The sequence below is a fragment of the Neofelis nebulosa genome, chromosome 16 (genome assembly GCF_028018385.1).
Source record: "Neofelis nebulosa isolate mNeoNeb1 chromosome 16, mNeoNeb1.pri, whole genome shotgun sequence".
NCBI classification, from domain to species: Eukaryota; Metazoa; Chordata; class Mammalia; order Carnivora; family Felidae; genus Neofelis; species Neofelis nebulosa.
In genome coordinates, this window is record NC_080797.1 from 19,178,286 (window position 1) to 19,202,130 (window position 23,845).

At 53.6% G+C, this 23,845-nt stretch overlaps 3 protein-coding genes across 7 annotated transcripts; 2 read left to right on the forward strand and 1 right to left on the reverse strand.

The window, feature by feature from the left end:
• The first annotated feature begins 229 nt into the window (after positions 1 to 229).
• Positions 230 to 4,209, forward strand: MIF4GD (MIF4G domain containing). Of its 2 annotated transcripts, XM_058704528.1 has the most exons (6): positions 230 to 371; positions 1,284 to 1,415; positions 2,279 to 2,388; positions 2,587 to 2,742; positions 2,834 to 2,926; positions 3,467 to 4,209. In XM_058704528.1, the coding sequence occupies exons 2-6, from the start codon at positions 1,328 to 1,330 to the stop codon at positions 3,692 to 3,694; spliced, it is 675 nt and encodes a 224-aa protein (XP_058560511.1). In that variant the 5' UTR covers positions 230 to 371; positions 1,284 to 1,327; the 3' UTR covers positions 3,695 to 4,209. The 2 variants fall into 2 exon arrangements, with proteins under 2 accessions (XP_058560511.1, XP_058560512.1); XM_058704529.1 differs by lacking the exon at positions 2,587 to 2,742.
• Positions 4,115 to 7,704, reverse strand: MRPS7 (mitochondrial ribosomal protein S7). Of its 2 annotated transcripts, none has more exons than XM_058704526.1 (5): positions 7,602 to 7,704; positions 6,669 to 6,860; positions 6,484 to 6,547; positions 5,839 to 6,006; positions 4,115 to 4,724 (listed from the first exon to the last, which is right to left on the reverse strand). In XM_058704526.1, exons 1-5 carry the CDS (start codon positions 7,646 to 7,648, stop codon positions 4,503 to 4,505), a joined length of 693 nt encoding a protein of 230 aa, XP_058560509.1. In that variant the 5' UTR covers positions 7,649 to 7,704; the 3' UTR covers positions 4,115 to 4,502. The 2 variants fall into 2 exon arrangements, with proteins under 2 accessions (XP_058560509.1, XP_058560508.1); XM_058704525.1 differs by lacking the exon at positions 7,602 to 7,704 and adding an exon at positions 7,385 to 7,516.
• On the forward strand, positions 7,681 to 23,795 carry GGA3 (golgi associated, gamma adaptin ear containing, ARF binding protein 3). Of its 3 annotated transcripts, none has more exons than XM_058704515.1 (17): positions 7,681 to 7,820; positions 14,415 to 14,499; positions 14,626 to 14,701; positions 16,071 to 16,169; positions 16,898 to 17,021; positions 17,277 to 17,380; positions 17,515 to 17,595; positions 17,986 to 18,123; positions 18,669 to 18,750; positions 18,863 to 18,979; positions 19,277 to 19,519; positions 19,906 to 19,976; positions 20,280 to 20,593; positions 20,839 to 21,047; positions 21,350 to 21,519; positions 21,693 to 21,803; positions 22,020 to 23,795. In XM_058704515.1, the coding sequence occupies exons 1-17, from the start codon at positions 7,781 to 7,783 to the stop codon at positions 22,128 to 22,130; spliced, it is 2,175 nt and encodes a 724-aa protein (XP_058560498.1). In that variant the 5' UTR covers positions 7,681 to 7,780; the 3' UTR covers positions 22,131 to 23,795. The 3 variants fall into 3 exon arrangements, with proteins under 3 accessions (XP_058560498.1, XP_058560499.1, XP_058560500.1); XM_058704517.1 differs by lacking the exon at positions 7,681 to 7,820 and adding an exon at positions 8,118 to 8,218; XM_058704516.1 differs by lacking the exon at positions 19,277 to 19,519.
• The last annotated feature ends 50 nt before the right edge of the window (positions 23,796 to 23,845 follow it).

Below are 23,845 nucleotides of genomic sequence, written 5' to 3' on the forward strand. Positions count from 1 at the left end.
GCCGAGGAGTAGGTCTCGCCCGGCGCGGGCGAGTCGAGTGAGGACAGGGTGGGGACAGCGTCGCGGATGTTCCCCGTGCGTGGTACCGCCACTGACCTCCGAAGGACGAGCGGTGAGGACAGCGTCCCCGGGACTCCGGCAGGTGGCGCTGGCGAGACTGCTCCCGCCCCGCCCCGCCCCTCCCGAGCCGGGCCGGGCCGGGCCCCGCCCCATCCACGCCGGGCTCCGCCCCGGCGCCGCGCTCGGAAATGACCTAAGCGGCTTCGAGGCTCGACCAGCCACTCCAGCTGCTGTTGCGCGGCGGCCGGGGTCGCGCGCACCATGCTCTCCGAGCAGCCTCCGGGCACGCGGGCGCGGCGCCGGCCCGGCAGGTGGGTTCCGACGCTCGTGCCGCCTCTCGCCCGCGGGACTCCGGACGGCGACCCTGCGCCGCCGGGCAGGGTGTTCCGGGTTTGGAGAAGCTGCCTGGCTCTGGAGACCCCAAGGTCGTCTCCTTTGACCAGCGGGGAGGCACCGCGTCCGGAGAGGGGACTCCCACAGGGACCGCGGCTGGGAGACGCGTCATCCCGCTCCTCTCTTCTTTAAGAGGAACGGTCCAGAATGGAGCTCGGGAATTGGGAGTCCTGAGTGGGCAGGGCCGGGTTTCTGCCGCTCGGGGGGCGAGTTTAACCAGTCCGTCCCTGGGAGAAGTTGGCCGGGACGGCGGCAGTTCGGGCTCCCGCACCCGCCCACACAGGCCAGGCCGAGGGCTGGAAGGGCGGGTTTGGGGACTGAGAGGGACTCTGATTAAAGCCGAAGGAGGGATCGGAGACGGGGCTTGGAACCCTGCTGAGACAGCTGCCCGGTGTCCCCAGCCCGGTCATTCGCCAAAGTCTGCTGGGCCAGCAGCTTCCAGGCTGGCTTATATAGACAGGGCAAGTGTCTGATATGCCCCCATCCACACCCCCAGCGCTGCGCACCCCACCCCAACATTGGTATGAGCTGAGAATAACCCTACCTCCTGTGGAGACAAGAGGGTAGGCACGTTCACCTTCACCTCTTTACGCTTGTGTAATCCCAGAAGCTACTGGGGTTCTTAAACTGAGCAGCAGGTGCCTGGCTGGTGCCCAGTCTCCACCAGAAGCCAAACTTGGTGGGCGTTCAGCCAACCGCCCAATGCAACGGACTGGCTGGGAGGACCTGTCTCAGTGTGCGGGCCAGCCCTGCCCGGGGCGTGCAGGATCGGAACCTGGCCCCACAGTGCACACCTGAGGCCTCTCCCTTGCCCCTCTCCTCCTCCCTAGGTGCTGTCATTAGTCCCACCCCAGTAAAGAGCTGCTGGGGCTGAATGGTCATGGGGGAGCCTGGTAGAGAGGAGTATAAAATCCAGTCTTTTGACGCAGAGACTCAGCAGCTGCTGAAGACAGCACTCAAAGGTGAGCATGGGCGCCCCCCTGAGCTGTACAGAATGGTCCAAAGTGTCAGGCCTGGAGACCTGAGTCTCAGCCCAGAATGCCCAGCTGTCCCTTTGCTTTCTGAGAGCAGGAGTAAGTCACTCTTGGACTGGAGGACAAGCTACATTTAGACCAGCATTTCAAAGTGTGAATCATAGAGTCACCTCTCAGGCAGTAAAGCCATTTTTTAAAGTTCAAGTACCCATGAAAGGGGCTGGAGCACAGAGAAGAGAGTCGTCTCCTGAGCCCTGACATTGGACCAGGTTTCAGCCACAGGAGGCTGTCTTGAATGTGCAGAGCTGGCTGACTTGGGACAGAGGATAGAGCGTTGTGCTTGGCAGAGATGTAGTAATTGGCCTGGATCTGTGCCTTCTGCAGCACCCAGAAGTTTGACTCAGCTAACAATTAGTAATGCCCATCACATGCCAAGCTAAGCCTGTTGGGGAGGCCCTGCCTGGACCGCTCTTGTCAGGGTTCATGTATTATAAGAACACTGTGTATTGTTAAGAACACTTTCTTCCATGAAATTGCTGTCAAGTACATCGCCGTTCAGTGCTCCTTCCTCAGCCTAGTGCCAGGAAATGATGTGTGCCCTAAAAAAACTGGCATTCTTTGATTAGTCTGTAGTGGCCACATAACCCTTCTGGTTTCCTCCGAGTGGGCCACCAGGCTCACGGGAGAGCTGCTCCTGTGTGTGGTTACTTCTCCATGTATCTTCTGGTCTCTTTACACGTCAGGTTTATAATGGGAGTGCTCTTTTGTAAGTATCTCCCATCCCTGTAGAAGCAAGTAGAGGCAAATGTGGTAATTCAGCAGCTCTGGATTCCCACCTGTCTCTACCCCAGATCCAGGTGCTGTGGACTTGGAGAAGGTGGCCAATGTGATTGTGGACCATTCTCTGCAGGACTGCGTCTTCAGTAAAGAAGCAGGGCGCATGTGCTATGCCATCATTCAGGTTGGCCGGGACTGGTAAAGCGGAAGATGCTTTGAGAAAGACCTCAGCACAGGGCAGAAAGCCTGGCCAGCAGGGCAGAGATGCACAGGGCTCCCCTCGGGTGGAGAGAGATGGACAGGAGGGTCCTCTGTCACCGAAGCTTGGGTGAGGGTTGCCATGGCACCGCCCTCTGCTCACCATCCTTTCCCTGGCTCACAGGCTGAGAGCAAGCAAGCAGGCCAGAGTGTCTTCCGACGGGGACTCCTGAACCGGCTGCAGCAGGAGTACCAGGCTCGGGAGCAGCTGCGAGCCCGGTCCCTGCAGGGCTGGGTCTGCTATGTCACCTTTATCTGCAACATCTTTGATTACCTGAGGGTGAGGCCCCGGTAGTCACCCTGTGCAGCAGAGACAGCCTGTCTCCTTCAGCCACTAAACCAGTGCTCTGGTCCCCACTCTCCCCCCACAGGTGAACAACATGCCCATGATGGCCCTGGTGAACCCCGTCTATGACTGCCTCTTCCGGCTGGCCCAGCCTGACAGTCTGAACAAGGAGGAGGAGGTGGGTGACCCGTTCGGACAGCTGTGGAGGCGGGGGCAGTCTCAGATGCCTGTTGTCCATGGAGGCATCCGAGAGCATCACTTCTTAGGGTAGGAGCCTGGTGGGGACATGAGAGGCCTGCCTCAGTTCCAGAATAAGCTGCCAGGCCTGGAATTTATCCAGAACAGAGCAGCCAAAACCTACAGGCTCAGAGGCTTTGTCCCCAGTAGGAAAGCTAACCTGTGATAGGAATCCAGCTGTTGGATACACATGGCCCAGAAACCCATCAGTTAGGCAGGTGAGGAGAGGGGTAGAAAGGTTGGGTTAAGTGGCAGCTTACAGAGAGGGCCTGCACCCAGCCTGGCCCAAGAGACCTTAGGTAAGTCCTGAACTGCTCTTTCACGTAAAGTGTGGCTAATACCCACCAGGTGGTGTGAGGATGACAGGAGAAAATGAGCATATGGGGCCAAGCACGGAACCCTGCAAGCGCTCCGTTCACGGCTGCTCGGTGATGGGCTGGCACTGCCTTGGGGGGTCACCTCCCACTGCCCTCCCCCACAGGTGGACTGCCTGGTGCTCCAGCTGCATCGGGTGGGGGAGCAGCTGGAGAAGATGAACCGACAGCGCATGGATGAGCTCTTTGTCCTGATCCGGGATGGCTTCCTGCTCCCAAGTGGCCTCAGCTCCCTGGCCCAGCTGCTGCTGCTGGAGATCATTGAATTTCGGGCAGCCGGCTGGAAGACGACCCCGGCTGCCCACAAGTATTACTATAGCGAGGTCTCCGACTAGGCCTCCCAGTCAGGCTGCCGCACCAGAAGCACCGGCCTCTCACCTACCCGACTTCCTGCCTCTCCCAAAGACTGTCCTTCCAGACTTTCAACAGCTCCTGAGCGGTTTCCCACTTATGCTGTGGTCCTGCCCCGAGCACCTTCCCTCCTGGATTCGGGAACTGGGGAAAACACCAAACAGACTTGCCCCCCACTGTCCCATCACCTCCAACCTGGGCCAGGCAGAGAAATGCAGCTTCTGAGAACCACTGCGTTGTGAAGCCACTGGTGCAACAGCCATCTTGGTGCCTCAGTTTCCCCATCTGTAAAATGGGTACCCATAGCTACTGGTGGGATACTTTGGGATATCAAGGGGCAGACCACAAGTCCCACCAGAGAGTGCTTTTTACATTTTGTACAAGGACCACTTCGGAAACAAACATATTTCTAGTCGGTTTTAGTAAATGGCAGCACCCCGTCACATGCTACACCAGTTCAGGGTGACAGTTTTCTAATAAAGCTTTTCTAACATTAAAACTGCTTCCTTTCATATCATCCTAAGTTCTACCCCCGAATTGAGGGGAGAGACTGGATGGGCCCTAAGTTTCCTGCAGGAAATCTAAAGTGGTATGTTCCTTCACTGTAAGGAGATGGGATAGGAAGAGCAAGTTCTAGGCCCGAAAGAAAGGACTAACAAGCAATACATATGTTGCTCCATCCTTAGGAGGCCTGCCTGCCCTGAAAAAGGAATGACATCCTTAACCCTTAAGTGTTTCATTACTTCTTGCAGCAAAGAGCCCCGGGCTCCTCCCAGGGCCCCTACCCTCCCTCTACCACCAGCGGTAGTGAGCCAGCGCACGGTTGGCCTCGGCCATCTTGTGCATGTCATGCTTCTTCTTGATCACAGGGCCCTGGTTGTGAAAAGCCTCCAGCAGCTCATGGGACAACTTCTCTGGCATCAGCACCCGCCGGTGCTTCTTCTCCCGGCACTCAGTAATCATCCACTTCATGGCCAGGAAGCGACGGCGCCGGTCGGCTAGTGGCACGGGGACCTGAAGGAGACAAGACGTGGGCAAGTTAGTCCAAGAACTTGCCAGGCCTGCAGCCTCCTTCCTCCCTAAGCTGTAAGGGGTAGCCACAGGTTCCCTCTGACCCAGCCCTGGCAACGCTCCTGAGAAGAAGGGCCTCGCTTCTCCTCTTGTGAGTTACCCACACCCGAGTGACCTCAGTGTAGCAGACACAAAGGCGTTCATTGAACAAACGCTCATTAAGCACAGACCTCTTTCACCTCTAAATGGAACCTTAGCCAAGCTGATATACACATCAACTGGGAAAAGCCCCATCAAGCTGGGGTGACTCAGCTAACTCAGATCACAGGTGCCTATAAACACAATCCTCTTGTCCAAAAACTATCTGCTAGACCACCACTATATACCAGGTACCACACAAGACCCCAGGGACACAGTCATTAACAAGAGTCTCACCCCTTGTGAAGTTTATGTTACAAAAGCAGATGATGGGTGCCTGGGTGGCTCAGTCGGTTAAGCGTCCGACTTCGGCTCAGGTCATGATCTCACGGTTTGTAAGTTCAAGCCCTGCATCGGGCTCTGTGCTGACAACTCAGAGCCTGGAGCCTGCTTCAGATTCTGTGTCTCCTCCTCTCTGCCCCTCCCCCACTCATGCTCTCTTTCTTTCAAAAATAAAACAAATCAAAAAAAAAAAAAAAAAAGATGAAAACACTGGCTTATAACAATGATGTATAATTAAGTGCAGTAACAGACCCCTCATTCAGTTCAGGAAATGGTGATAAAGCATCAGTTACGGGTCAAGTGCTACTCTAGGCACCGGGAGATGAAGAGGAGTTATAAACACAGTCCCTCACTGCAAGAAGCTTACAATTTAGAACAGGGCATAGTGGACAGAATGGGGGTGGGGTGGACTTCCAGAAAAAGTAATTCGGATGATTCTTTGCTCTCTTCCCCTCCCATCTTCGGCCTGTGAGTTTTACACTAGGACTCCGACGAGCAGATTCTGACAGAACCTAGTCCCTATAAAACTATCAATCTTGGCCTTGCTCTGGACCCTCCCCCTCGCAAGCACCCCCCCCCCCCCCAACCATCTTGTTTCATGGGTGGGCAGCCCTGCGTTCCGGCCCTGACCACTCACTTGGTAGAAATGGCCACCTCTGAGGATGGGTACCAGCCCAATCACAGGCTCACAGTTTTTCAGTGCTTGGTGGAAGATGGTATAGGGGTTGCGTTCGATGGATGCCCGTTCCTCTGCAGAGGCAGCGTGGTACTTCTCAAACTGCTTCCTTTTCACAGCTTCCAGAGTCTGCAAAGGCATACATGGAAAGACACCGCACCAGCCTCCCTAAAGGGTTTTCCCAGTTGAGCTAGTACCTTGCCCTTTACTCCTCCCATCCTGTGCACAAGTGCATGGTGTCTTTCCATGCACTCCCATCCTCCCACAAGTGCACTCCCATCCTCCCATGCACTCCCATCCTCCCACAAGTGCATGGTGTCTTTCCATGTACTCCTACAACAGTGCAGCTCCTCTCTCAGAACTTCAAAGGCAAAGTTCCTAAGTGCCTCCTTCTTTCTGAGCGAGGACCAGGCAAACAGGCCAAGATTTGTGATTGGGGGAGTGAATGGTGGTGGCCGACTCCTGCAGGATGTATTAAAGTCACCACCTCCATCCATACATAGGAAGGTCATTCTAATGGCAGGTATGTGAATTTGTACTTTTTTATGCTAAAGTGAAAGCCACACACAAAGCTGTAAGAAAGCAGACGGGAGACGAGCTGCTTACCTGCGCCATGAGGGATCTGGCCAGGACTTTGTTTCCTCCTTTCATTATCATGTTGGTGAATTTACTTCAAGAAGAAAAGCAACACGTTTAGGTTTCCAAGGCCTAGGATTCCACAGAATCCTAACTGCAGACCCTCCCTGGTATAGTCCCAGTCTGTGGAACAGAAGTATTTGCTTCCATCTGACCTGATCACTGGGTCTTCAAACACAGAGCTTGTTTTCGACGCTGGGGCAGCTTTGATATGCTGAGTCTTCCTGAGTTCCCGCTCATACTTCTCCTCCTCCGTCAGCTCTGCCAATCGCTTACGGTAATATTCTTTGTCAACCTGTGGATCCTTGTATTCAGGACCATAGCGGCTCCCCCTCACCTGGGTTAGCCTAAGAGGGGGGAAGAGGAAGAGGCGGGCAAAAGTTGACCCCACAAGAGAAAAGGCCTTACTTAACAATAGGCATGTTTGCCAACCCGTCGAGGAGAGAGAGAGGCAGGGAGAGCGTTAGGCAAACCTGAACGCAGTAATTCTGGCTCTTGTCCCAAGAGGTAAGTAAACTCCCCCCAAAAAGGCCAGGAAAGTCTCCCCCTCGTCAAGTGCCAACGGTAAGGAGAGCCTCCTGAAATCACAGGATAGGCGCCCCGCCTAGGCAGCTCTCCCCCCACCTCTCCCAACACAGAAAATCCCAGCGCTGAGCTCTTCCTTAAGACCGCGCTTTCAGCTTTCAATCAGAACCCCATCGCCGGGAAACCTTCACACTGGCCCAAAGTCACGCAGCTAATTCAGAGTCTTGGACCCAGGTGTCCTGGCCCGCAGGCTCTGTCCAGGTCCCCGCACGGTCCGCTTGTGGACTTTTCCTTCCCTGCAGGTCTCTCCGTGAAGACCCAAGCAGCCCCCCGGCTGCCCTCCTACCCTGGAAACCGCAGGAGACGATTCCGTACGCCCAGCGCCAGAACCGGCCACCCTCGCGCAGCTTTCACCGCGGGCGCAGCCATCTTGGCTGGCCACAAGGACCCCGACAGGGCCGTCCTCGGCGTGCCTGAGCGAGGGACGGCAGGCGGGGAAAAAGCTCCACAGGGTCCTAAATCTGTGCGTCACCCTATTAGTCCGGGCGTTAAGAGTCTCTCACTCCGAGGTCCAAAGGGAAGAATCGAAAGGAAACATTCGGCTTCTCATCCGTCGCAGTCTGATTCGACCGTCGGCGGCGGGGCTCTCTCCTCTCAGGCCCCATGCACGCCCCGCCCCGGCTCATCTCTTGCAAGTTCTCGCGAGGTTTGAGGCCGCAGGGCCGGCCCGGGCGGCTGCAATATGGCGGAGGCGGAAGGGGAGAGCCTGGAGTCCTGGCTGAGTGAGTAGCCGCGGCCGCTTCTGTCTGTCCTCGAGCCCCCTCGCCGCCCCCGCTGCCCCCCCTACACCTCCTCCCAGGGTCCAGTGGCGGCGTCTCCTAGCAGCTCGCGCTTCGGCTTGCCCTCGCCGCAAGCTGTCAGCGATCACGCCCCTTCCCCAGCAGGGCGCCGGGTCCCCCTCCCGGCGCCTCCTCCCACTGCTGCGCGCGGCGGCGGGAGCTGCGTACTGTCCCGGCCCCGCGGGCTGCGGAGAAGCGTCAGCTAAGTGCTCCCGGCTGACATGCATCGGCGATTTGGGAACATTGTGGTGGGGCCCCGCTTCTCAGACCCCCGTGCCTCAGTCTCAGACCGAGGGAAAAGCCGCGGATTGGGGCTGAAACTTCGGGAGCGGTGGGCACCAGTGAGTATACACATACTGCTTCAGAATTGCGACCATGTATTTGAGAAGTGGCCGCTTCGCTGAGGCAGAATGTTTGAAGTGAGAATAATCCAAAGTAGGATAAAGAACAGAGCTCTGTTTTCCTGCAGCGGCCAAAGCTTGGTTATGTCTGTGTTGGGAGACACACACACTTGAACACCTTAACGAGTCATCGTCCATAGCGCACTCTGAGCAAAGCTGAGGAACACAGCCTAGTGCTGTAGTTAGAGCGGCCTTTGCTCTAATTGCTAAATCGTATTTCTGTTAAGGAAATACAGGTTAACCTTGTTAGCAGGTAGTACTCTGCCGAAGGGTTAATAAGTTAACTTTCCTATGGGCTAGAAGAGGCCCTTGGAGGCCTCTTTAAGTGAACACAGATTGGGCAGGATGGTGACAGGTAGGATACCTAGAGATTGCCTTGTGCAGAGACCTCTTATGTACTGGAGCCTCCAGGCTGTTTCCTCCAATGGCCTGAGCTACCCCCCTTCAGGTTGTTGAACCCAGGTTACATTTGCAAAATCTGCAGTTGCAGGCAGGTCACAGTCTTCTGTGTATATGGAACTGTTCTCTAAGGAGCTCAAAGCACTCCAAAGACACTCATTTAATTCATTTATCAAGTATCCTAGTGAAGCAGGTACTAATGCACCATTTCACAAAAAGAGGACACCCTGACTCTAATCAAACCACTTGTCCAGAGACATCTAACCGATATAGATATAACTACACTGGAATTGGATGTGGTTGTTGTTTTTTAAGTTTATTTATTTTGAGAGAGAGAGAGAAAGAGAGAAAGAATCCCAAGCAGGCTCTGTGCTGTCATTGCAGAGCCCATCCCAGGGCTCAATCCCACGAACCGTGATAACATGACCCGAGCTGAAATCAAGAGTCAGATGCCCAACTGACAGAGCCACCCATGGGTCCCTGAAATTTGTTTGATTCATGAATATGAATAGGGACGTTGAAGTAATTTGACTTAAGCTGAGTTTAATAGACTAGATTTAGAGTTATATTTTGAAATAGGAGAGGGACAGACCTGTTTTTGAGGGAGAGTAGAGATTGTGAGTGGGGGAAGGACAATGGTGTCTGTAGACTTTAGAGCTAATACTGGCCTTTGATTTTTCCCATTAGAGTGACATTAGGGGCAGTGTTCAGATTCCTTCCATTCTTATCATTCACCTTCACAGTTCTTGTGACTTATTGGTGTGAACTTGGCCAGGTGAACGAACCAGTGCTTGGGGTTTAGCACTATTTTAGTCTAGGTCCTTGTCACTCTGTGGATTGCCAGAATTATTATAGAAGCCTCTACTGGGCCCAGTGCTTCAGGTGTCTCCCCACGTCCCTTCTGTCCACTTGGCATTCTGCTCCCAGAAGAGCACTTCTGTGGAATCAGGTCGTCCCACTGCCGCACGCCTCCTGCCACCTCTTGGTGGCTTCCTGAGCGTCTTCTTGCTTTGCTAAGTCAGAGGTGTTCTTGTCCCATCAGCACACATTGCTCTCCTTCCCTGGAAACCCTGTTCTCCTTTGCCTAACTAAATGCTTTAAAACCCATCCCAGATTCTCCTTGTCCACGGACTGTCTCTTGATGACTTCAGCCTTTTCTGAATTCCTGTCATTACTATAATCAGTCCATAAGAAATACCTGTTATGTGGGACACCCAGGTGGCTCAGTCGGTTAAGCATCTGACTTCAGCTCAGGTCATGATCTCACAGTTGGTGGGTTCAGGCCCCCCATCAGGCTCTGTGTTGACAGCTCAGAGCCTGAAGCCTGCTTCGGGTTCTGTGTCTCCCTCTCCCTCTGCCCCTCGTCTGCTCATGCTCTGTTTCTGTCTGAAAAATAAGTAAACATAAAAAGATTTTTAAGAAATACCTGTTATGTGAGGTATTATGAAAATTAATTAAGTTCAATCTGTCTTTGCCTTAAGTTCGGTAAAGGTGATCCTGGAGTGGATAAAGCATTACTAAAAAGATACAGGTACAAGGCAAGAACTGTAAATGCTAAAATGCAGGCAGTTTCTTCAGGAAATTGGGGAGAAGTGGAATGGAAACATGATTCTGTCAGTGAGGAGGTAGCATTTGATCCAGGCCTTAAAGACTGGGGAAAACTGGCTAAGAAAACACTGGACGGTGATGTAAATAGAGAAACCATATAGGAACAGGTTTTTGGCTGGTTCAGGCAGGTAGTTCCAGTAGGAGTGTGGTGGGAGAGAAACCTGGGAAGTTAGAACCAAATTCTGGAAAAGCTGGAATTCCAGCTCAAAAAGCTTAAATTTCGACAGTTATCAGGTCCCTGTTCTTACCATCTCTCGTGAAATCAGTGTTTTACAAGGGTTAGTATAGGGGTTTTATATAGGATGGCCAGGAGAAATTCAAGAAGCAGGTGAAGAAGGGGTTGGGGTAGGGGCAGAGGTAAGAAAGGAAGGAGAGATTTAAAAAGATTTTGAGGGGGGACACCTGGGTGGCTTAGTCGGTTAAGCGTCTGACTTTTGATTTTGGCTCACTGTGAAATCAAACCCGATGTCGGGCTCTGTGGTGACAGCATAGAGCCTGCTTGGGATTCTCTCTGTCTGCCCATTCCGTGCTTGTGCTTGCTGGATAAATAAATAGACCTTGAGAAGGAAGGGACCCTAGGTTGATGGAAATGGGTAAGAGGGAAGGAGTCAGCAATGGGGGTTCAAATCCGGATGCCTGGATGTGAGGGCAAAAGGAGTTTTTGAATGATGGCACCATTTTTCTTTAATTTTTTTTTAATGTTTTATTTATTTTTGAGAGAGAGACAGCATGAGAGGGGGACAGAGGATCCAAAGTGAACTCCGTGCTGACAGCAGTGAGCCCAGTGTGGGGCTCGAACTCATGAACCGTGTGATCATGACCCGAGCAGAAACCGAGTCGGATGCTCAACGAACTGAGCCACGCAGACACCCCATGATGGCACCATTTATAGAAATAGGGAAGTCAGGAAGGAGAAGTAATGAGCTTGTTTTAAAACTTGTTTCTGTAACAAATCATATACTCTAATTTTTTGCTCTGGTTATTTTGCACGTGTTGCACCAACAGAGTATAACCTCCTCAAGGCTAGGCTCTGAGTCTTGGACTTTTTCTGTAGTCCCTCTATGGCCAAATGCTCTGTACTTAGTTTTCCTTTAGTTACGTTATTGATTGATTGAATAATATAGTACAATACACTTGATCTGTGTACTTAATTTTCTGTGAGCACTTAACAAAGACTTGGTGACTAAGGCCGTCTTGATTCAAGACCCTAGCACTGAAGGCTGACTCTTGATTGCTTTTCCATCCTGTATTCTTGCCTCTCTTAATCTCTAAGTAATATGTTACATAGAATTTGTCATCTGTGAAATGTTTGAGCTGTGTTGGGATTGGGTAGCCAGTGTTGCCCCTACTTGAACCATCCCCACTTGACCTCTTGAGGCCCCACAAAGTCAAAACTAGTGTTGGAACTAAGCTGACAAATGAGAGCAGAAAATCTAGATGCACAGACACACAAGAGAATAAGGCTTTCAAGAAAGACCTGAAAATAGAAACCTTGAGTCAAAGTAGAGTCCAGGGCTAGTTCTAGAGGGTGGGGTCGACAGGTGAGGCTGTAGTGTCACCTCTGTGCCAGGTAATAGAGCTTGTTTTGTGGGTGGAAAGTTGTGTGCATCTGCTGGAGGGAGGCAGCGGGCAAGTGCAGAGATCGAGTCACCCAGAAGTATCCCCAGAGTTTTCTTCCAGTTCCTAAGGGTGCTGTGGTCGGCTTCCTGAGTAGGCTGGAGAGCTGGAGCAGATACTCAGAACCAGGACTGACCATTGCTGAACAGGGGCTGTTTGTGCCACATGTAGGCAGAGAGCTCCCTGCAGAGTTGCAGCGGAAAGGTCTGTCCAGATGAAAGGAAGTGGGATTCTGGAGAAGTTGAACCCAAGTGAGAAGGGAGTGGGCGTATACTTGGAAGCAGAAGTGCTACAAGAATTCCAGGAGGCCTGGGGAGAACACGTGTGGTGACGGTCCATTGCTCATGCACGTGTGGGGGCAGGGGAGCATCCATGCAGCACTCCCCGCCGTCCTTTTCCAGTTGTGAACGGTGCAAATGAATGCGTTAGTCTTTCTTACGCCATGAAGTACGTGACTCTTCTCAAAATGATAATAGCAGCGATGGGAGGGGTATGGCTTCTCAGACCGTCTTATTTTTGCATGCTTCAGCTTCTTGATGTCATGTGAGAACTTTAAGCATCTCAAATGATGGGGATTAGTAACACAGCCATGCTAACACCTGAGAAGATATCAGGCAACTGATGGGAGAAACATGGGGCTTCTGGACGGTGACAGCTTGTAGGTCACCATGGCAATAAATAGCCACTCTTGACGGAATTAAATTAATTTGCTTCCTTTCTAGCTTGACATTTTAAAGGGCCTGCTAATTCTCTCTTCATGATTGAGGACAGACATTTCTCTTTTCCTCCAAATAGGAGCTCAAAGCATCAGAATCTTCTTGCGATCAGAGCAGAAACACTGCCAGGCACGCGCGCTGCGTCTGTGGGTCCTGCGCGCCTTCCCTCCGCCTCCGGGTGGCGTCTGCTGACTTCTTGGACCTCAGTTTGGGGCAGGGTGGGGGTGGGGAGATGCTGGGAGGCCTTGTTAGGATTTGGTCACGGAGCAAGTGATTTTTGATATTAGGAAACAGGAAGTTAAGAAAACACAGTCACGAGAAACCAGAATTCAAGAACTTCTGACAACACCCCTTGTGTGGAGGGGCTTTTTCAAGGTTCTCTTGCTCTGCTTTTGGCACTTGTGGAAATGTGTGGGAGTATGGGGATTTAAAAACGATTTACGCCTTCAGCCTTCCATTCCTCTTCTGAACCTGAAGTCCTAAATTTAGCAAACAGCTTGAGAGTGCTTTCTGGAAGAGGCAGACTCCAAGATCTGAATCAGAGGTGGGAACACCCTTAACCACCCCTAGCAAGGTTCTGGGGGATAACAGGGGAGAGGGGACCCCACCAAATATTAGGAGACTTGACATTTAGCACGTGGATTTTAAACCCTCAGTGATCCCTCTGAGAACTCTCCAACACTTGTCTTTGTCCTTAATCATAGGAGACCACTTATTTTTTTATTCTTTTATTATTTTCAAAAAAATGTTTCAAGTTTATTTCTTTATTTTGAAAGAGAGAGAGCGAGAGCGAGCAGGGAAGGGGCAGAGAGAGAGAATCCCAAGCAGGCTCTTCACTGTTTGCACAGAGCCAGATGTGGGGCTCTAACTCACAAACCGAGAGATCATGACCTGAGCTGAAATCAAGAATTCGATGCTTAACTAACAGAGCCACCCAGGTGCCCCATAGAAGGTCATTTAAACTGTAGGGGCAGTCTGTATCTGCGGTCCTGGGGACGGAGCACGATGATTAGTGTTCAGTAGGGGCTCATTAAATATTAGTTTAACTTAAAAGGATGACATTGTGGGGGTGCCTGGGTGGCTCAGTCGGTTAAGCATCCGACTTCAGCTCAGGTCATGATCGCACACTCTGTGAGTTCAAGCCCTGCTCGGGCTCTCTGCTGACAGCTCAGAGCCTGGAGCCTGCTTCAGATTCTGTGTCTCCCCCTCTCTCTGCCCCTCCCCTGCTCATGCTCTGTCTCTCTTTGTCTCAAAAATGAATAAAAAGATTTAAAAAAAAATTTTTTTTTAAAGGATGACATTGTGTACAATTTAAAAAACATTTAAAGCGTTAAGGAAAGTTGGGTCTTGAAAAAATGTTTGAAGGGTACATAGGAAATACATTTCCTAAGTATATATATATATTTTTTTTATCAAGTATCACCTGACTTTAATTTCTCCAGGAAACACTTCTTGATAACTCCTACTTGCTTAATAGCTTATTTTTATGTAACTAGAATTATTTATACTTATTTGTTACATTAAACATTTTTGCGGATATCAGTTTGAAGATTTTTATCATTTGTGTTTATAATTATTCATCTGTACTATTGACCGTAGTCAACTCTAAGCTTTGCAAGGCTGAGAATTTGTTTTCCCTTTCATCTGTGACTTCCAAAATACTGGACTGACCTGTTGAGGATTCTCTTATCAGAAAAGAAATGTGGAAACAAACTTAGCTTCACATCAATGCCTAAAAATTGTTGGAACACTTTCCATTGTGTCCTCAATTGTCCTCCGCTTTGCTCTGTCCCAAGATAAAGCCACCAATCCTTCCAACCGCCAGGAGGACTGGGAATACATAATTGGCTTCTGTGATCAGATCAACAAAGAGCTTGAAGGGTGAGTCTCAAAGCTGTTGGGAGGCAAGTGGGAGAGAGCTGACTGTAGAAGTAAAAACTGGCCAAGGAGGGCCAGTCACGTGGTCCCAGGGTCAGTGCCTGAAAGCGGGGTCTGCTTGTCTCCCAGGCCACAGATCGCTGTCCGACTGCTGGCCCATAAGATCCAGTCTCCACAGGAATGGGAGGCAATCCAGGCCCTGACGGTATGTGGTTTCATTGCAGTGGTGGATTTCAGTGAGCCCAGGCCTTTCCTCATGCGCCCACTGGGTTCTCTGGGGTTTTCATGGCTCACGTCCTAAGGCAGCTGGAAGTCCCTGATACTAGATCTATCTGGAGCGCGTTCCGTAAACTGCCCCACGAATGCGTATGACTGAAGTGCAGTCCCTGCACCATGGCCACCGGTCTTGTGGGAGAAGCTGAGTGGTTAAGGGAAGGAGCCAGAGGCAGGAGCCCTGAGCCCAGGGTGGAGCCCAGAGGCGGCTTCTTGAAGAGATGCTAACAGCTGTGTTGCCAGTTAAGAGTTAGCCAACTAAAGGAAAATGAGGCAAGTAAAAAGTTCTGTAGCTAAAAGTGATGCTAGCTCCTGCTGAAGGCACCACCGACAGGTGGAGCTTAGTGTTTATTCAGAGGGGACAAGTGCGGTACTGAGCCAGAGGTGGCTGAGCTCACAGGATTCCTAGGTTCTCCCCGACTTCAGCCGGGTCATGCACGGGAAGGGCGCTCAGACGGCTCACGTGCACACCTCTGTTGCGTTCACTGCAGAGAGAAGGCCTTATAAAACAATGCTTCTCAACCTGGAGTGGGTTTCCTCTCCAGGAGACATGTGGCAGTGTCTAGAAGCACTTTTGGGTGTCACGTGTCATGGGGCATTACTAGTATCTAGTGACTAGAGGCCAGGGATGTTGCTGAACATCTTACAATGTACAGGACAGGCTTCCACAACAAAGAATGGCCCAGAACGTCAGTAGCGATATGCTGGAAAACCCCTGCTTTACAAAGTCAGAAGCCAAAAAAGGGAACACTGGGGTGGAGCTCTCCTGGGCATAAACCGCAGGCCCCAGGGCCCCAGGAAGCACCGAAAACTTAAGGTAGTTTATGTGCCTCAGAAGGAAAATCGATGGGAGCAGGGAGGGAAAATATGTCTTTGAAAAAGAAAACTGTTTAAATATTATCTTCCATCTTCCCCAAACATTGATCAGCTTATAGCAAGAGCCCTGGACCCAGAGTCGGAGAAACTTTCTGTCTCTGGGCCTCAGTTTCCTCATCGAAATGATGAGGGTGGAATCTTGTAAGCAGGCACTTTCTATGACAGACATTCAACTGTCTTGGTATCTGGGTCCCAGTGCTCTGTTCTTTAGTTCCTATTCGGCTTCTCCAGAAGAGGTTTAAGGGGCCCAAGGTGTCCGTGATCCTGTTGCCCTGATGCTCCGGGGGGGGGGCAGTGCACACAAACTTCCTGATCAGTTTCTTCCTTGTGAAGGTCTAGTCACTGTGATCTACGTGCAGGGTCCTGGCTGAGTGCCAGCTCCGACCCTCACCCGCACTGAGCACCTCCCCTCCGTGTGGCTGTAGGTGCTGGAGGCGTGTATGAAGAACTGTGGCAGGAGATTTCATAATGAAGTAGGAAAGTTCCGGTTTTTGAATGAATTAATCAAAGTCGTCTCTCCGAAGGTCAGTCAGTGGCGGTTTTCTCATTTCTAGGAACTCCTTTCGTGTCCCTCCCCCTCTCCCGTCTTACTGGCTTCACCTTGCAGCCGGCATCTCCACAGAGCTGTCTTTAGAGAGCTGTCCACATCTTGTCCTTAGAGAGCTAGGCCCTGAGTGGAGCCGGGTGACCGTGAGGCCACAGGGACAGGCAGCCCTCTGATGGACTCCTGGCCTTAATGTGACAGGTGACGTGGCAGCAGGCGTTAACGCGCACCCTGGCTGGGGGCGGGGGGGGCGGGAGGGGGGCTCCTGGGACCGCGGTCACTTTTCTTTGGTCCGTCTTCCGGAGGTCTGAGGAGTTACTCTTCTCATCACTCAGCCGCTCAGCTTCTGTTGCTCGCTGGTGTTGCTTCAGCTCTAGGCACCGCTTAAAGCGCGGGGAGCAATTTTTCATACTTCAGACATTCTCATTAATTCCTCTGAGATAAATTGCCATTGTTTCTGGGAGATTGTGCCTGGAAGCGCAGTGAGCTGCCGACTCCCTGCCCGAGCACAGACTGTAGCCCTGATAGATCCTGCTCGGCCACGGTGGTGTCCTTCTATGTCACACACACCACACGCCTGCCGCCCTGGGACAGGCCTGAAGACTGGGGCCAACCGGCCATCTGTCCTTGCCGTGAAGAGAGCTTTCCCATGGTCTCTGCCTCTGACACCAGTTACGAGGTTCTTCCCTATTTCCTTTTGCCTCTTAGTACCTGGGGGACAGGGTGTCTGAGAAAGTGAAGACCAAGGTGATCGAGCTGCTTTACAGCTGGACATTGGCCCTGCCAGAAGAAACAAAGATCAAGGATGCGTATCACATGTTGAAGAGACAGGGTATGTGCTCACCTTCCCTCGGCCTCCGAGCAGCCCCAGAGGCTGGTTGAGGCCAGGAAGAATGAGGGGGTGTCCGCCACCCCCTCCTGAAGGGAAGATCCTGGGAAGGGCTCAGCTGCGGTTCGATAGGTTGAGATGGTCCTCACCCCTTGCAGGCCCCGGTCACAGGGCTGTGCCCGCCCTCGTTGTGTGCGGAACGGCAACAAGGTGACCCCAGCCTGAGCAGACACTCCGCCCCCTTATGTTCCCTTTCAGGCATAGTGCAGTCTGACCCACTGATCCCCGTGGACAGGACACTGATCCCCTCTCCACCACCTCGTCCCAAAAACCCTGTTTTTGATGATGAGGAGAAATCCAAGGTAAAGTGCATCCCAGCCGACGGCGTCCTCAGATGAGGCGTGGGCTCACTCAGTGCCACGGGAGCTCCAGTTCCTCTGCGGTCCCCCGGGTGGGGTGTTACCTTTCCCTTTACCTTCGGTACCTCCTCTTCCAGCTTTTAGCCAAGTTGTTGAAAAGCAAAAACCCAGATGACCTACAAGAGGCCAACAAGCTCATCAAGTCCATGGTGAAGGAAGTGAGTGGGCCCTGGGCCTTAGGGCGGAGGAACTCTTGAACACAGAACAATAGTCCCTTCCCCTGGTGTGAGGCCTGCTGCTTGCCCTTGCCCCCAGCCCTCACCTGGAGAGGCCAGAGAGCGGGAGGCACACTGGAGCTTCTGGGGGGAGAATGGACTAGAGGAGCAAGCCTGGATGGGGCCAGCCTGGGGGGGTAGGGTGGGCCGTTATTTTAAAAGAAAAAGTGCGTCAGGACTGGGATTTGTGTTTCCCAAGAACCGTGCATGAAAAGGAGCCTCCACTGGGACCGGCCTCTGCGCGTGTCCTCTGGTGCAGTCCTTGCTGTGGGGCATCAGGGGCTGTGGGATGAGTCTAGGTGAGCTTTTTCTCCTTGATCATCTTCGATACAGGACGAGGCACGGATCCAGAAGGTGACCAAGCGCCTGCACACTTTAGAGGAGGTTAACAACAACGTAAAGCTGCTCAATGAGATGCTGCTTCATTACAGCAAAGAGGATTCTTCAGAGGCAGATAAAGAGCTCATGAAGGTAGGCGCATCTCCGGGGGGCTGGGCTCTGGGAACGGGGGCCAGCCTTTGCTCAGTACCTGCCATTCCTCATTAACCAGCACAGCAGCCGGGTGGCGGTGGGAGCAGTGACACCCCCATTTTACACGAGCTGTGGCTCACTCAGGCTAGAAGAGCTGTGTGTACACCCAAGTCTGTGTGACCCCGCGGACCCACCATCAGGGCTCACTTCTCTCTGCCTCAGGGACATTTGGGTAGAGAGACCCACCCTGTGCCCCTGACGCTGCTGCACCTTAGTCCTTGGTCACATAGATACTCTGAATTCTGAGGCATGTGCTCACCTCGGGGACAGGAGGGGGGACACACTCCCACTGGTCCTAAGCAGACCTTTCGGGTGATCCACCGTGGTGAAAGCTGGGAGCGGGAAGATGTGTGCTTTGAGCCCAGTTCTGCCGGTAACTGACCATGGCACTAGAGGAGCCCCCTGAGGGCCTGGACGTGAACACCGCACCGGAGGATTTCCAAGGGACTTTGTAGCTCTCATTTTTAGGTCTGGGACTCTTTCAGGAGCTGTTTGATCGGTGTGAGAATAAGAGGCGGACATTATTCAAACTAGCCAGTGAGACAGAGGACAATGACAATAGTTTGGGTGAGTTCAAGAGTAGTTGGCAAGGATGACCCAGGAATGTGGGTTTGGCCCGGAGGCGTGGAGTGGGGGAGTGTCATGGCCTGGAGTGAGAAGTACCTCTTTTCTGCTCTAGGGGACATCCTCCAGGCCAGTGACAACCTCTCCCGGGTCATCAGCTCTTACAAAACAGTCGTTGAAGGGCAGGTGGTCAATGGTGAGGTAGCCACCTCAGCCATTCCAGACTCTGAAGGTAAAGTGTTCCAGTTCTCCATTCTGGACCCGTCCAGACCAGCCCCGGGCCCCACCACCGAGCCATGAGCCCTGAGTGCTTGACCCACAAGCCATCCTGCAGGGCCCGAGGGGATTCTGAGCCACTCCAAGTGGTCCTCCAGCTTCCCAGAGGCCAGGAGCTGTGGATAGGGTTTTCTTTGCTTGCTTCTTTTCAGTGTTGCCCAGGCTGGAGGCCGCGCTCAGGGTTCTGCTTCCTTCTGTGCAGCCACTAGAGTGGCCCCTAATCAGTCCCGTCCCCCTCCATTCGCCCATCCAGGAAACCACTCCAGGGACCAAGGCACTCTCATCGACCTTGCTGAGTTGGACACACCAAGCAGCTCATCCTCAGTGTCGGCCCCGGCCCCTGCCCCACCGTCCTCCGGCATCCCTATCCTCCCTCCACCCCCCCAGACCTCGGGCCCTGGGCGCAGCCACCCATCCAGTCATGCTGAGGCCGCCCTGGGACCCAACAGCACAAGCAATGCCCTCTGCCTGCTGGACGAGGAGCTGCTCTGCTTGGGTGTGTCCTGGAGGGGCCAGCAGAGCAAAAAGGCGTGTGGAATCGGGAGGAGGGCTGAGGGGTGGCTGTGTACTTAGCAGAGGTGGGGAAGGGGGCTTCAGGTGGAGGGATAGAGTCAGGTTCAGTGGCCTTCAGGGCAGTCTGCACCCAGGCTCCAGCATGGACGCAGTGGACCGTCTTGCTCTGCTCCCCACCTCTGCGCCCCCCGCCCCCCACCACATACGGAACATAAGGACTGAAGAGGATCCATCTCCCCCTGGAGGCTGCCTGGGGGAAAACCTCCCCACCTGTCACCCCTTGATGCTCATTTTGTCATGTGACCTTCCCTGGGTGAGGTGGGACTGCCCAAGGCAGAGCCCCTTCTCACCATCATCTTCTGTTTTCAGGCCTTGCTGATCCAGCCCCCACCGCCCCTTCCACAGAGTCAGCTGGAAACGGCCAATGGCCCCTGTTCCAGGTAGGGACACAGGGGACATCACTAAAATGCTCGACGAGCTTCACTTCTCTTTCCCGACTCATCCTCAGCCCCAGTTGGCTGCAGCCAACTGCGGCGACTGTCCTTACTCCTTGGGTCACTGCCCTGCGTGCATTTGGGAACGTGGATCACATCCAAGGGCTGGCCTTGGCCTCAGGAAGCTGCTCGTCCAGTGGTGGGGTCACAGGGCCCCCAGGGAAGGGGGCCAGAGTTGGAGACCCGAAACCTGCCATCTGTGGCAGACCCCTCCACAGCCTTTGCTCATGCACTTTCCATCCCTGACAGAACGAGCAGCCGGACCTGGACTTTGGCGGCCCTGAGCCCGGGAGTGCTGCCGCCAGCCCCTCGGATGGGCCTCTCGTCCCGCCCTCGGCACCGTCCGCGGGCAGCTCCCAGGCTCCACTGCCGCCCTCCTTCCCGGCTCCTGCGGTCCCAGCCAGTGTTCCCGCCCCCAAACCAGGCTCCTTCTTGTTCCCAACTGGACCGGCCCCAGCCCTCAAGGCTGAGCCCACAGCCCTCGGGTACCACGGCTCAGCCTTGGGCGATAGCACCCTGCACCAGCTGGATGCCCTTGATCATCTTCTTGAAGAGACCAGAGCGTAATGAGTGGGGGAGAGCTGGGTTGGGGAGGGCTGGACCTGGGTTTGGCAGAACGAGGGGCAGCTCCAGAGGGTCTGGGGATGTGCCCTTTTGGCCTACTGAGTCAGGTGGGAATCTGGAAACGGTGGGAGGTGGGGTAGTAAGAACCGCTCTGCCTGGCGGGAAGGGGAGATGTGCTTTGAGGGGTTGGCCCTATAGCTCCCCCAGGTCTCTGACTTGCCTTGTCCTCCTTCCTGCCTCTCAGGACATCAGGTCTGGTGAAACCCGTCTCCTCCATCTTCTTCCCTGGGGCCACCACCTCCCCTCTGGTCCCCACCAGCACCACTGCTCGGCCTCTCCTCCCCTTCTCCCCTGGGCCCAGCAGTCCTCTCTTCCAGCCCCAGGGCAGCCCCATGAAGGGGCCAGAGCTCTCCCTGGCCAGTGTCCATGTGCCCCTGGAATCTATCAAGCCTAGTAAGTGTCGGAAGCATGGGGCGGGAGGGGATGTGGGGCCCAGCCTGTGGGGTCATAGGGAATGAGGGGCGGGCACAGGCTGTCTGCCCAGGTCCCTTAGAGCCAGACATGACCCGCTTCCCTGCTGTCTTGGGTCTCTCCTTGTTGCCACTGGACTCTTGGGAGGTTCTGAGAGGCTCTTCCCAGATTCTTGCAAGGAGCCTGCTGGCCACAGGGTTGCCCGGTCCTGCCCACTTGGCTGTGGCCAACACCCTCTGGGCTCTGTGAGGTTTCTCCTTCACCCACATGATCTGTCCTCACAGGCAGCGCCCTTCCTGTGACAGCCTATGATAAAAATGGCTTCCGCATCCTCTTCCACTTTGCCAAGGAGTGTCCGCCTGGACGGCCTGACGTGCTGGTGGTGGTAGTGTCCATGCTGAACACAGCTCCCTTGCCCATCAAGAGCATCGTGCTGCAGGCCGCAGTGCCAAAGGTACCCCTGGCTTCCTGGGGCCTCTAGAGGCAGAAGTAGCCTTATCTTGAACCCACTGGGTTGAGGGGCCCTGAGGCCAGCAGGCAGCAGCCATGTGTCCATTGTGACTCCAGTAGGCTCCCTCCTAGGGGCACCTGCCATCTCTCTTCAAAGGAGCTTCTCTTTTTCTTCAGTCAATGAAGGTGAAGTTACAGCCACCCTCTGGGACAGAGCTGTCTCCATTTAGTCCCATCCAGCCGCCTGCAGCCATCACCCAGGTCATGCTGCTGGCCAATCCGCTGAAGGTGAGCTAGAACCAAGGTCCATCCTGAAGCCCTAGCTGCCCCAGATTAGGACCTCTGCCTCCCAATTTGAAGTGCCGTGATACCGCAGCATTAACTGTGTCCCTTCCCTACCCTGGTTCAGTGGCTGAGTGAGCCTGGGGTGGCAAGGGGAGCACAGAAAGGGCCCCAAGGTTTGAGGAGAAGAGGAGGTCTCACACGCTTGCCCCTTTGTCACAGGAGAAAGCGAGGCTTCGGTATAGGCTGACCTTCGCCCTGGGAGAGCAGCTGAGCACAGAGGTGGGCGAGGTGGACCAATTCCCTCCTGTGGAACAGTGGGGTAACCTATGACCCCAGAGGACTCCGTGTCACCTCCGCATTGAAGCTCAGGCAGGCTGCCACAAGACAGGAGGGCTCTCTGGTCCAGTCATTCTCCACATCCTGACTGCAGTGCTTAGAGCTTTGATATGGAACAGGGGCCCTGGGCATTGCTGCTGGGAGCCAAGCTGCTGCCGTGATGATCTCATTGGCCCCCTAAAAGGACCTGGTTTTTTTTGTCTACCTGTGTGACTTGAAGTGGCCATGTGCTGTCAGGGGTGGGGAGTGGCTCCAGGCTCTGCACTATTGCCCTGGGAACGTGGACCCAAGGCAGGGGAGTAGGTTTTTTCCTCCCATGCTGGCATCCTGATGCCATAAGGGGGGAGGGCTCTAAAGAGACTTGGCACCCTCCCTCAAGGACCGTGTTCTCACACCCACCCCCACCCCCACCCCCCCGGAGGCCTCAGCCCCCTCATCACTACTTTGTGCTTCCCCTGCTGGCAGACTCCTCTTGGGAGGTAGGCAAAGCCCAGTGGTCCCAAGTGGCCCTGGGCGTAGAGAAGTTGACGTACTACCGAGTCTCCAGCCCTGCCTTCCATGGGCAGCAGCATCCTGGAATGGCCGCTGGGTGAGTTGCATGCTCGTCTCTGGTGGTTGCAGGCTGTGTCCTATGGACATCGCAGTGGGATATGAAACTCAGCCTATTAGAAACAGAACTTGGCCTTGTGGCAGCCAAAACTAGGGATACAAAAGAAAATGGAAGAGAACCAGTGTCTCCCCTTCTCTGGAAGCAGGTACTCAAAGCTTTCTGGGAAAAGTGTGCCTCCTGCCTTGGGAATAGGCCATCCTACTCACTACCTCTTGCTTGGCATGAAATAAACTGCTCTCCTGCCCTTTGAGTCTCCAAAGGAGAGGACAACTCCCATCATCCTCTGTATTCTCCTGCTTAGGCTTCCCCCTCTTCCCACCATTTGGCCTGTGGTATGGCATGTATTTGGGAACAGGCAGCCTCAGGGTCAGGCATATTGCACTAGACTTCTTACCTGTTGCCTAGGACTTGACTGTCCCCAGCTGCTGAGGGGCATGTCCGCAAGATACGGGGTCTGGAGGTGGTGAGATTAGGAGCCGTGCTTGAATCGAGTCACCAGACCCTATTGCTTCGGCAGTGCTCAACCTCCGACCGCTTGTCCGAGTTGCTCCTTCTACCAGATGCAAGTGGGCCAGGGACTCCAGGCCTCACAGGGCAAGAAAGGGACAACCACCAGCTGAGGAAAGAGCACTCAGCTCATCTGGGCTTAGCTGGATGGCTCCAAGCCATCTCTGGGGAAAGGTGGCACATGCCACAATCCCTGATCCCTCCCTGCACTTTGCCAGGTTTCCTTACTGTATCAGAAGGTCCTCTCCTGCTTCCTTTCCAGCTTCAGCAAGCAGAATTCACTGCTTGATTAGAACAGGTCAAAAGTGAATCCATTCACAACATACAGAGTAAATCCAAGAGCTTTCCAAAAGCCAGCTGCTAGCAGCCCTGGGAAGGTTTATGGGGTTACTGTGTGAAAATACACCTTTAATAATAAGCTTTAGACATTAAAATTGAGTGTTACTACTGAGGTCACTGCTTTGTGACAAATGGCTGTATACGATATCCCAACTCTGCTGCCCTTGTTCTGCTGCATGTCAAATAAAATCATTTTTGCCGTAGCTGGAATCCTAATACCCATTCACCCCACAGTGGACAGAGTACCATTTAT

What these genes read in the sequence shown, in the direction of transcription:
- MRPS7 (XM_058704525.1), bottom strand. Translation starts at nt 7,467, where the DNA reads ATGGCTGCGCCCGCGGTGAAAGCTGCGCGAGGGTGGCCGGTTCTGGCG. An exon ending in TTTGAAGACCCAGTGATCAG is followed by an intron (nt 6,548 to 6,668) that starts GTCAGATGGAAG and finishes TTCTTCTTGAAG; the next exon opens with TAAATTCACCAACATGATAA. An exon ending in CCAGATCCCTCATGGCGCAG is followed by an intron (nt 6,007 to 6,483) that starts GTAAGCAGCTCG and finishes ATGCCTTTGCAG; the next exon opens with ACTCTGGAAGCTGTGAAAAG.
- GGA3 (XM_058704515.1), top strand. Translation starts at nt 7,781, where the DNA reads ATGGCGGAGGCGGAAGGGGAGAGCCTGGAGTCCTGGCTGA. An exon ending in ATGATGAGGAGAAATCCAAG is followed by an intron (nt 17,381 to 17,514) that starts GTAAAGTGCATC and finishes CTCCTCTTCCAG; the next exon opens with CTTTTAGCCAAGTTGTTGAA. An exon ending in CCTGGAATCTATCAAGCCTA is followed by an intron (nt 21,048 to 21,349) that starts GTAAGTGTCGGA and finishes CTGTCCTCACAG; the next exon opens with GCAGCGCCCTTCCTGTGACA.
- MIF4GD (XM_058704528.1), top strand. Translation starts at nt 1,328, where the DNA reads ATGGTCATGGGGGAGCCTGGTAGAGAGGAGTATAAAATCCAGTCTTTT. An exon ending in GCTGAAGACAGCACTCAAAG is followed by an intron (nt 1,416 to 2,278) that starts GTGAGCATGGGC and finishes TCTCTACCCCAG; the next exon opens with ATCCAGGTGCTGTGGACTTG. An exon ending in GTCTGAACAAGGAGGAGGAG is followed by an intron (nt 2,927 to 3,466) that starts GTGGGTGACCCG and finishes CCTCCCCCACAG; the next exon opens with GTGGACTGCCTGGTGCTCCA.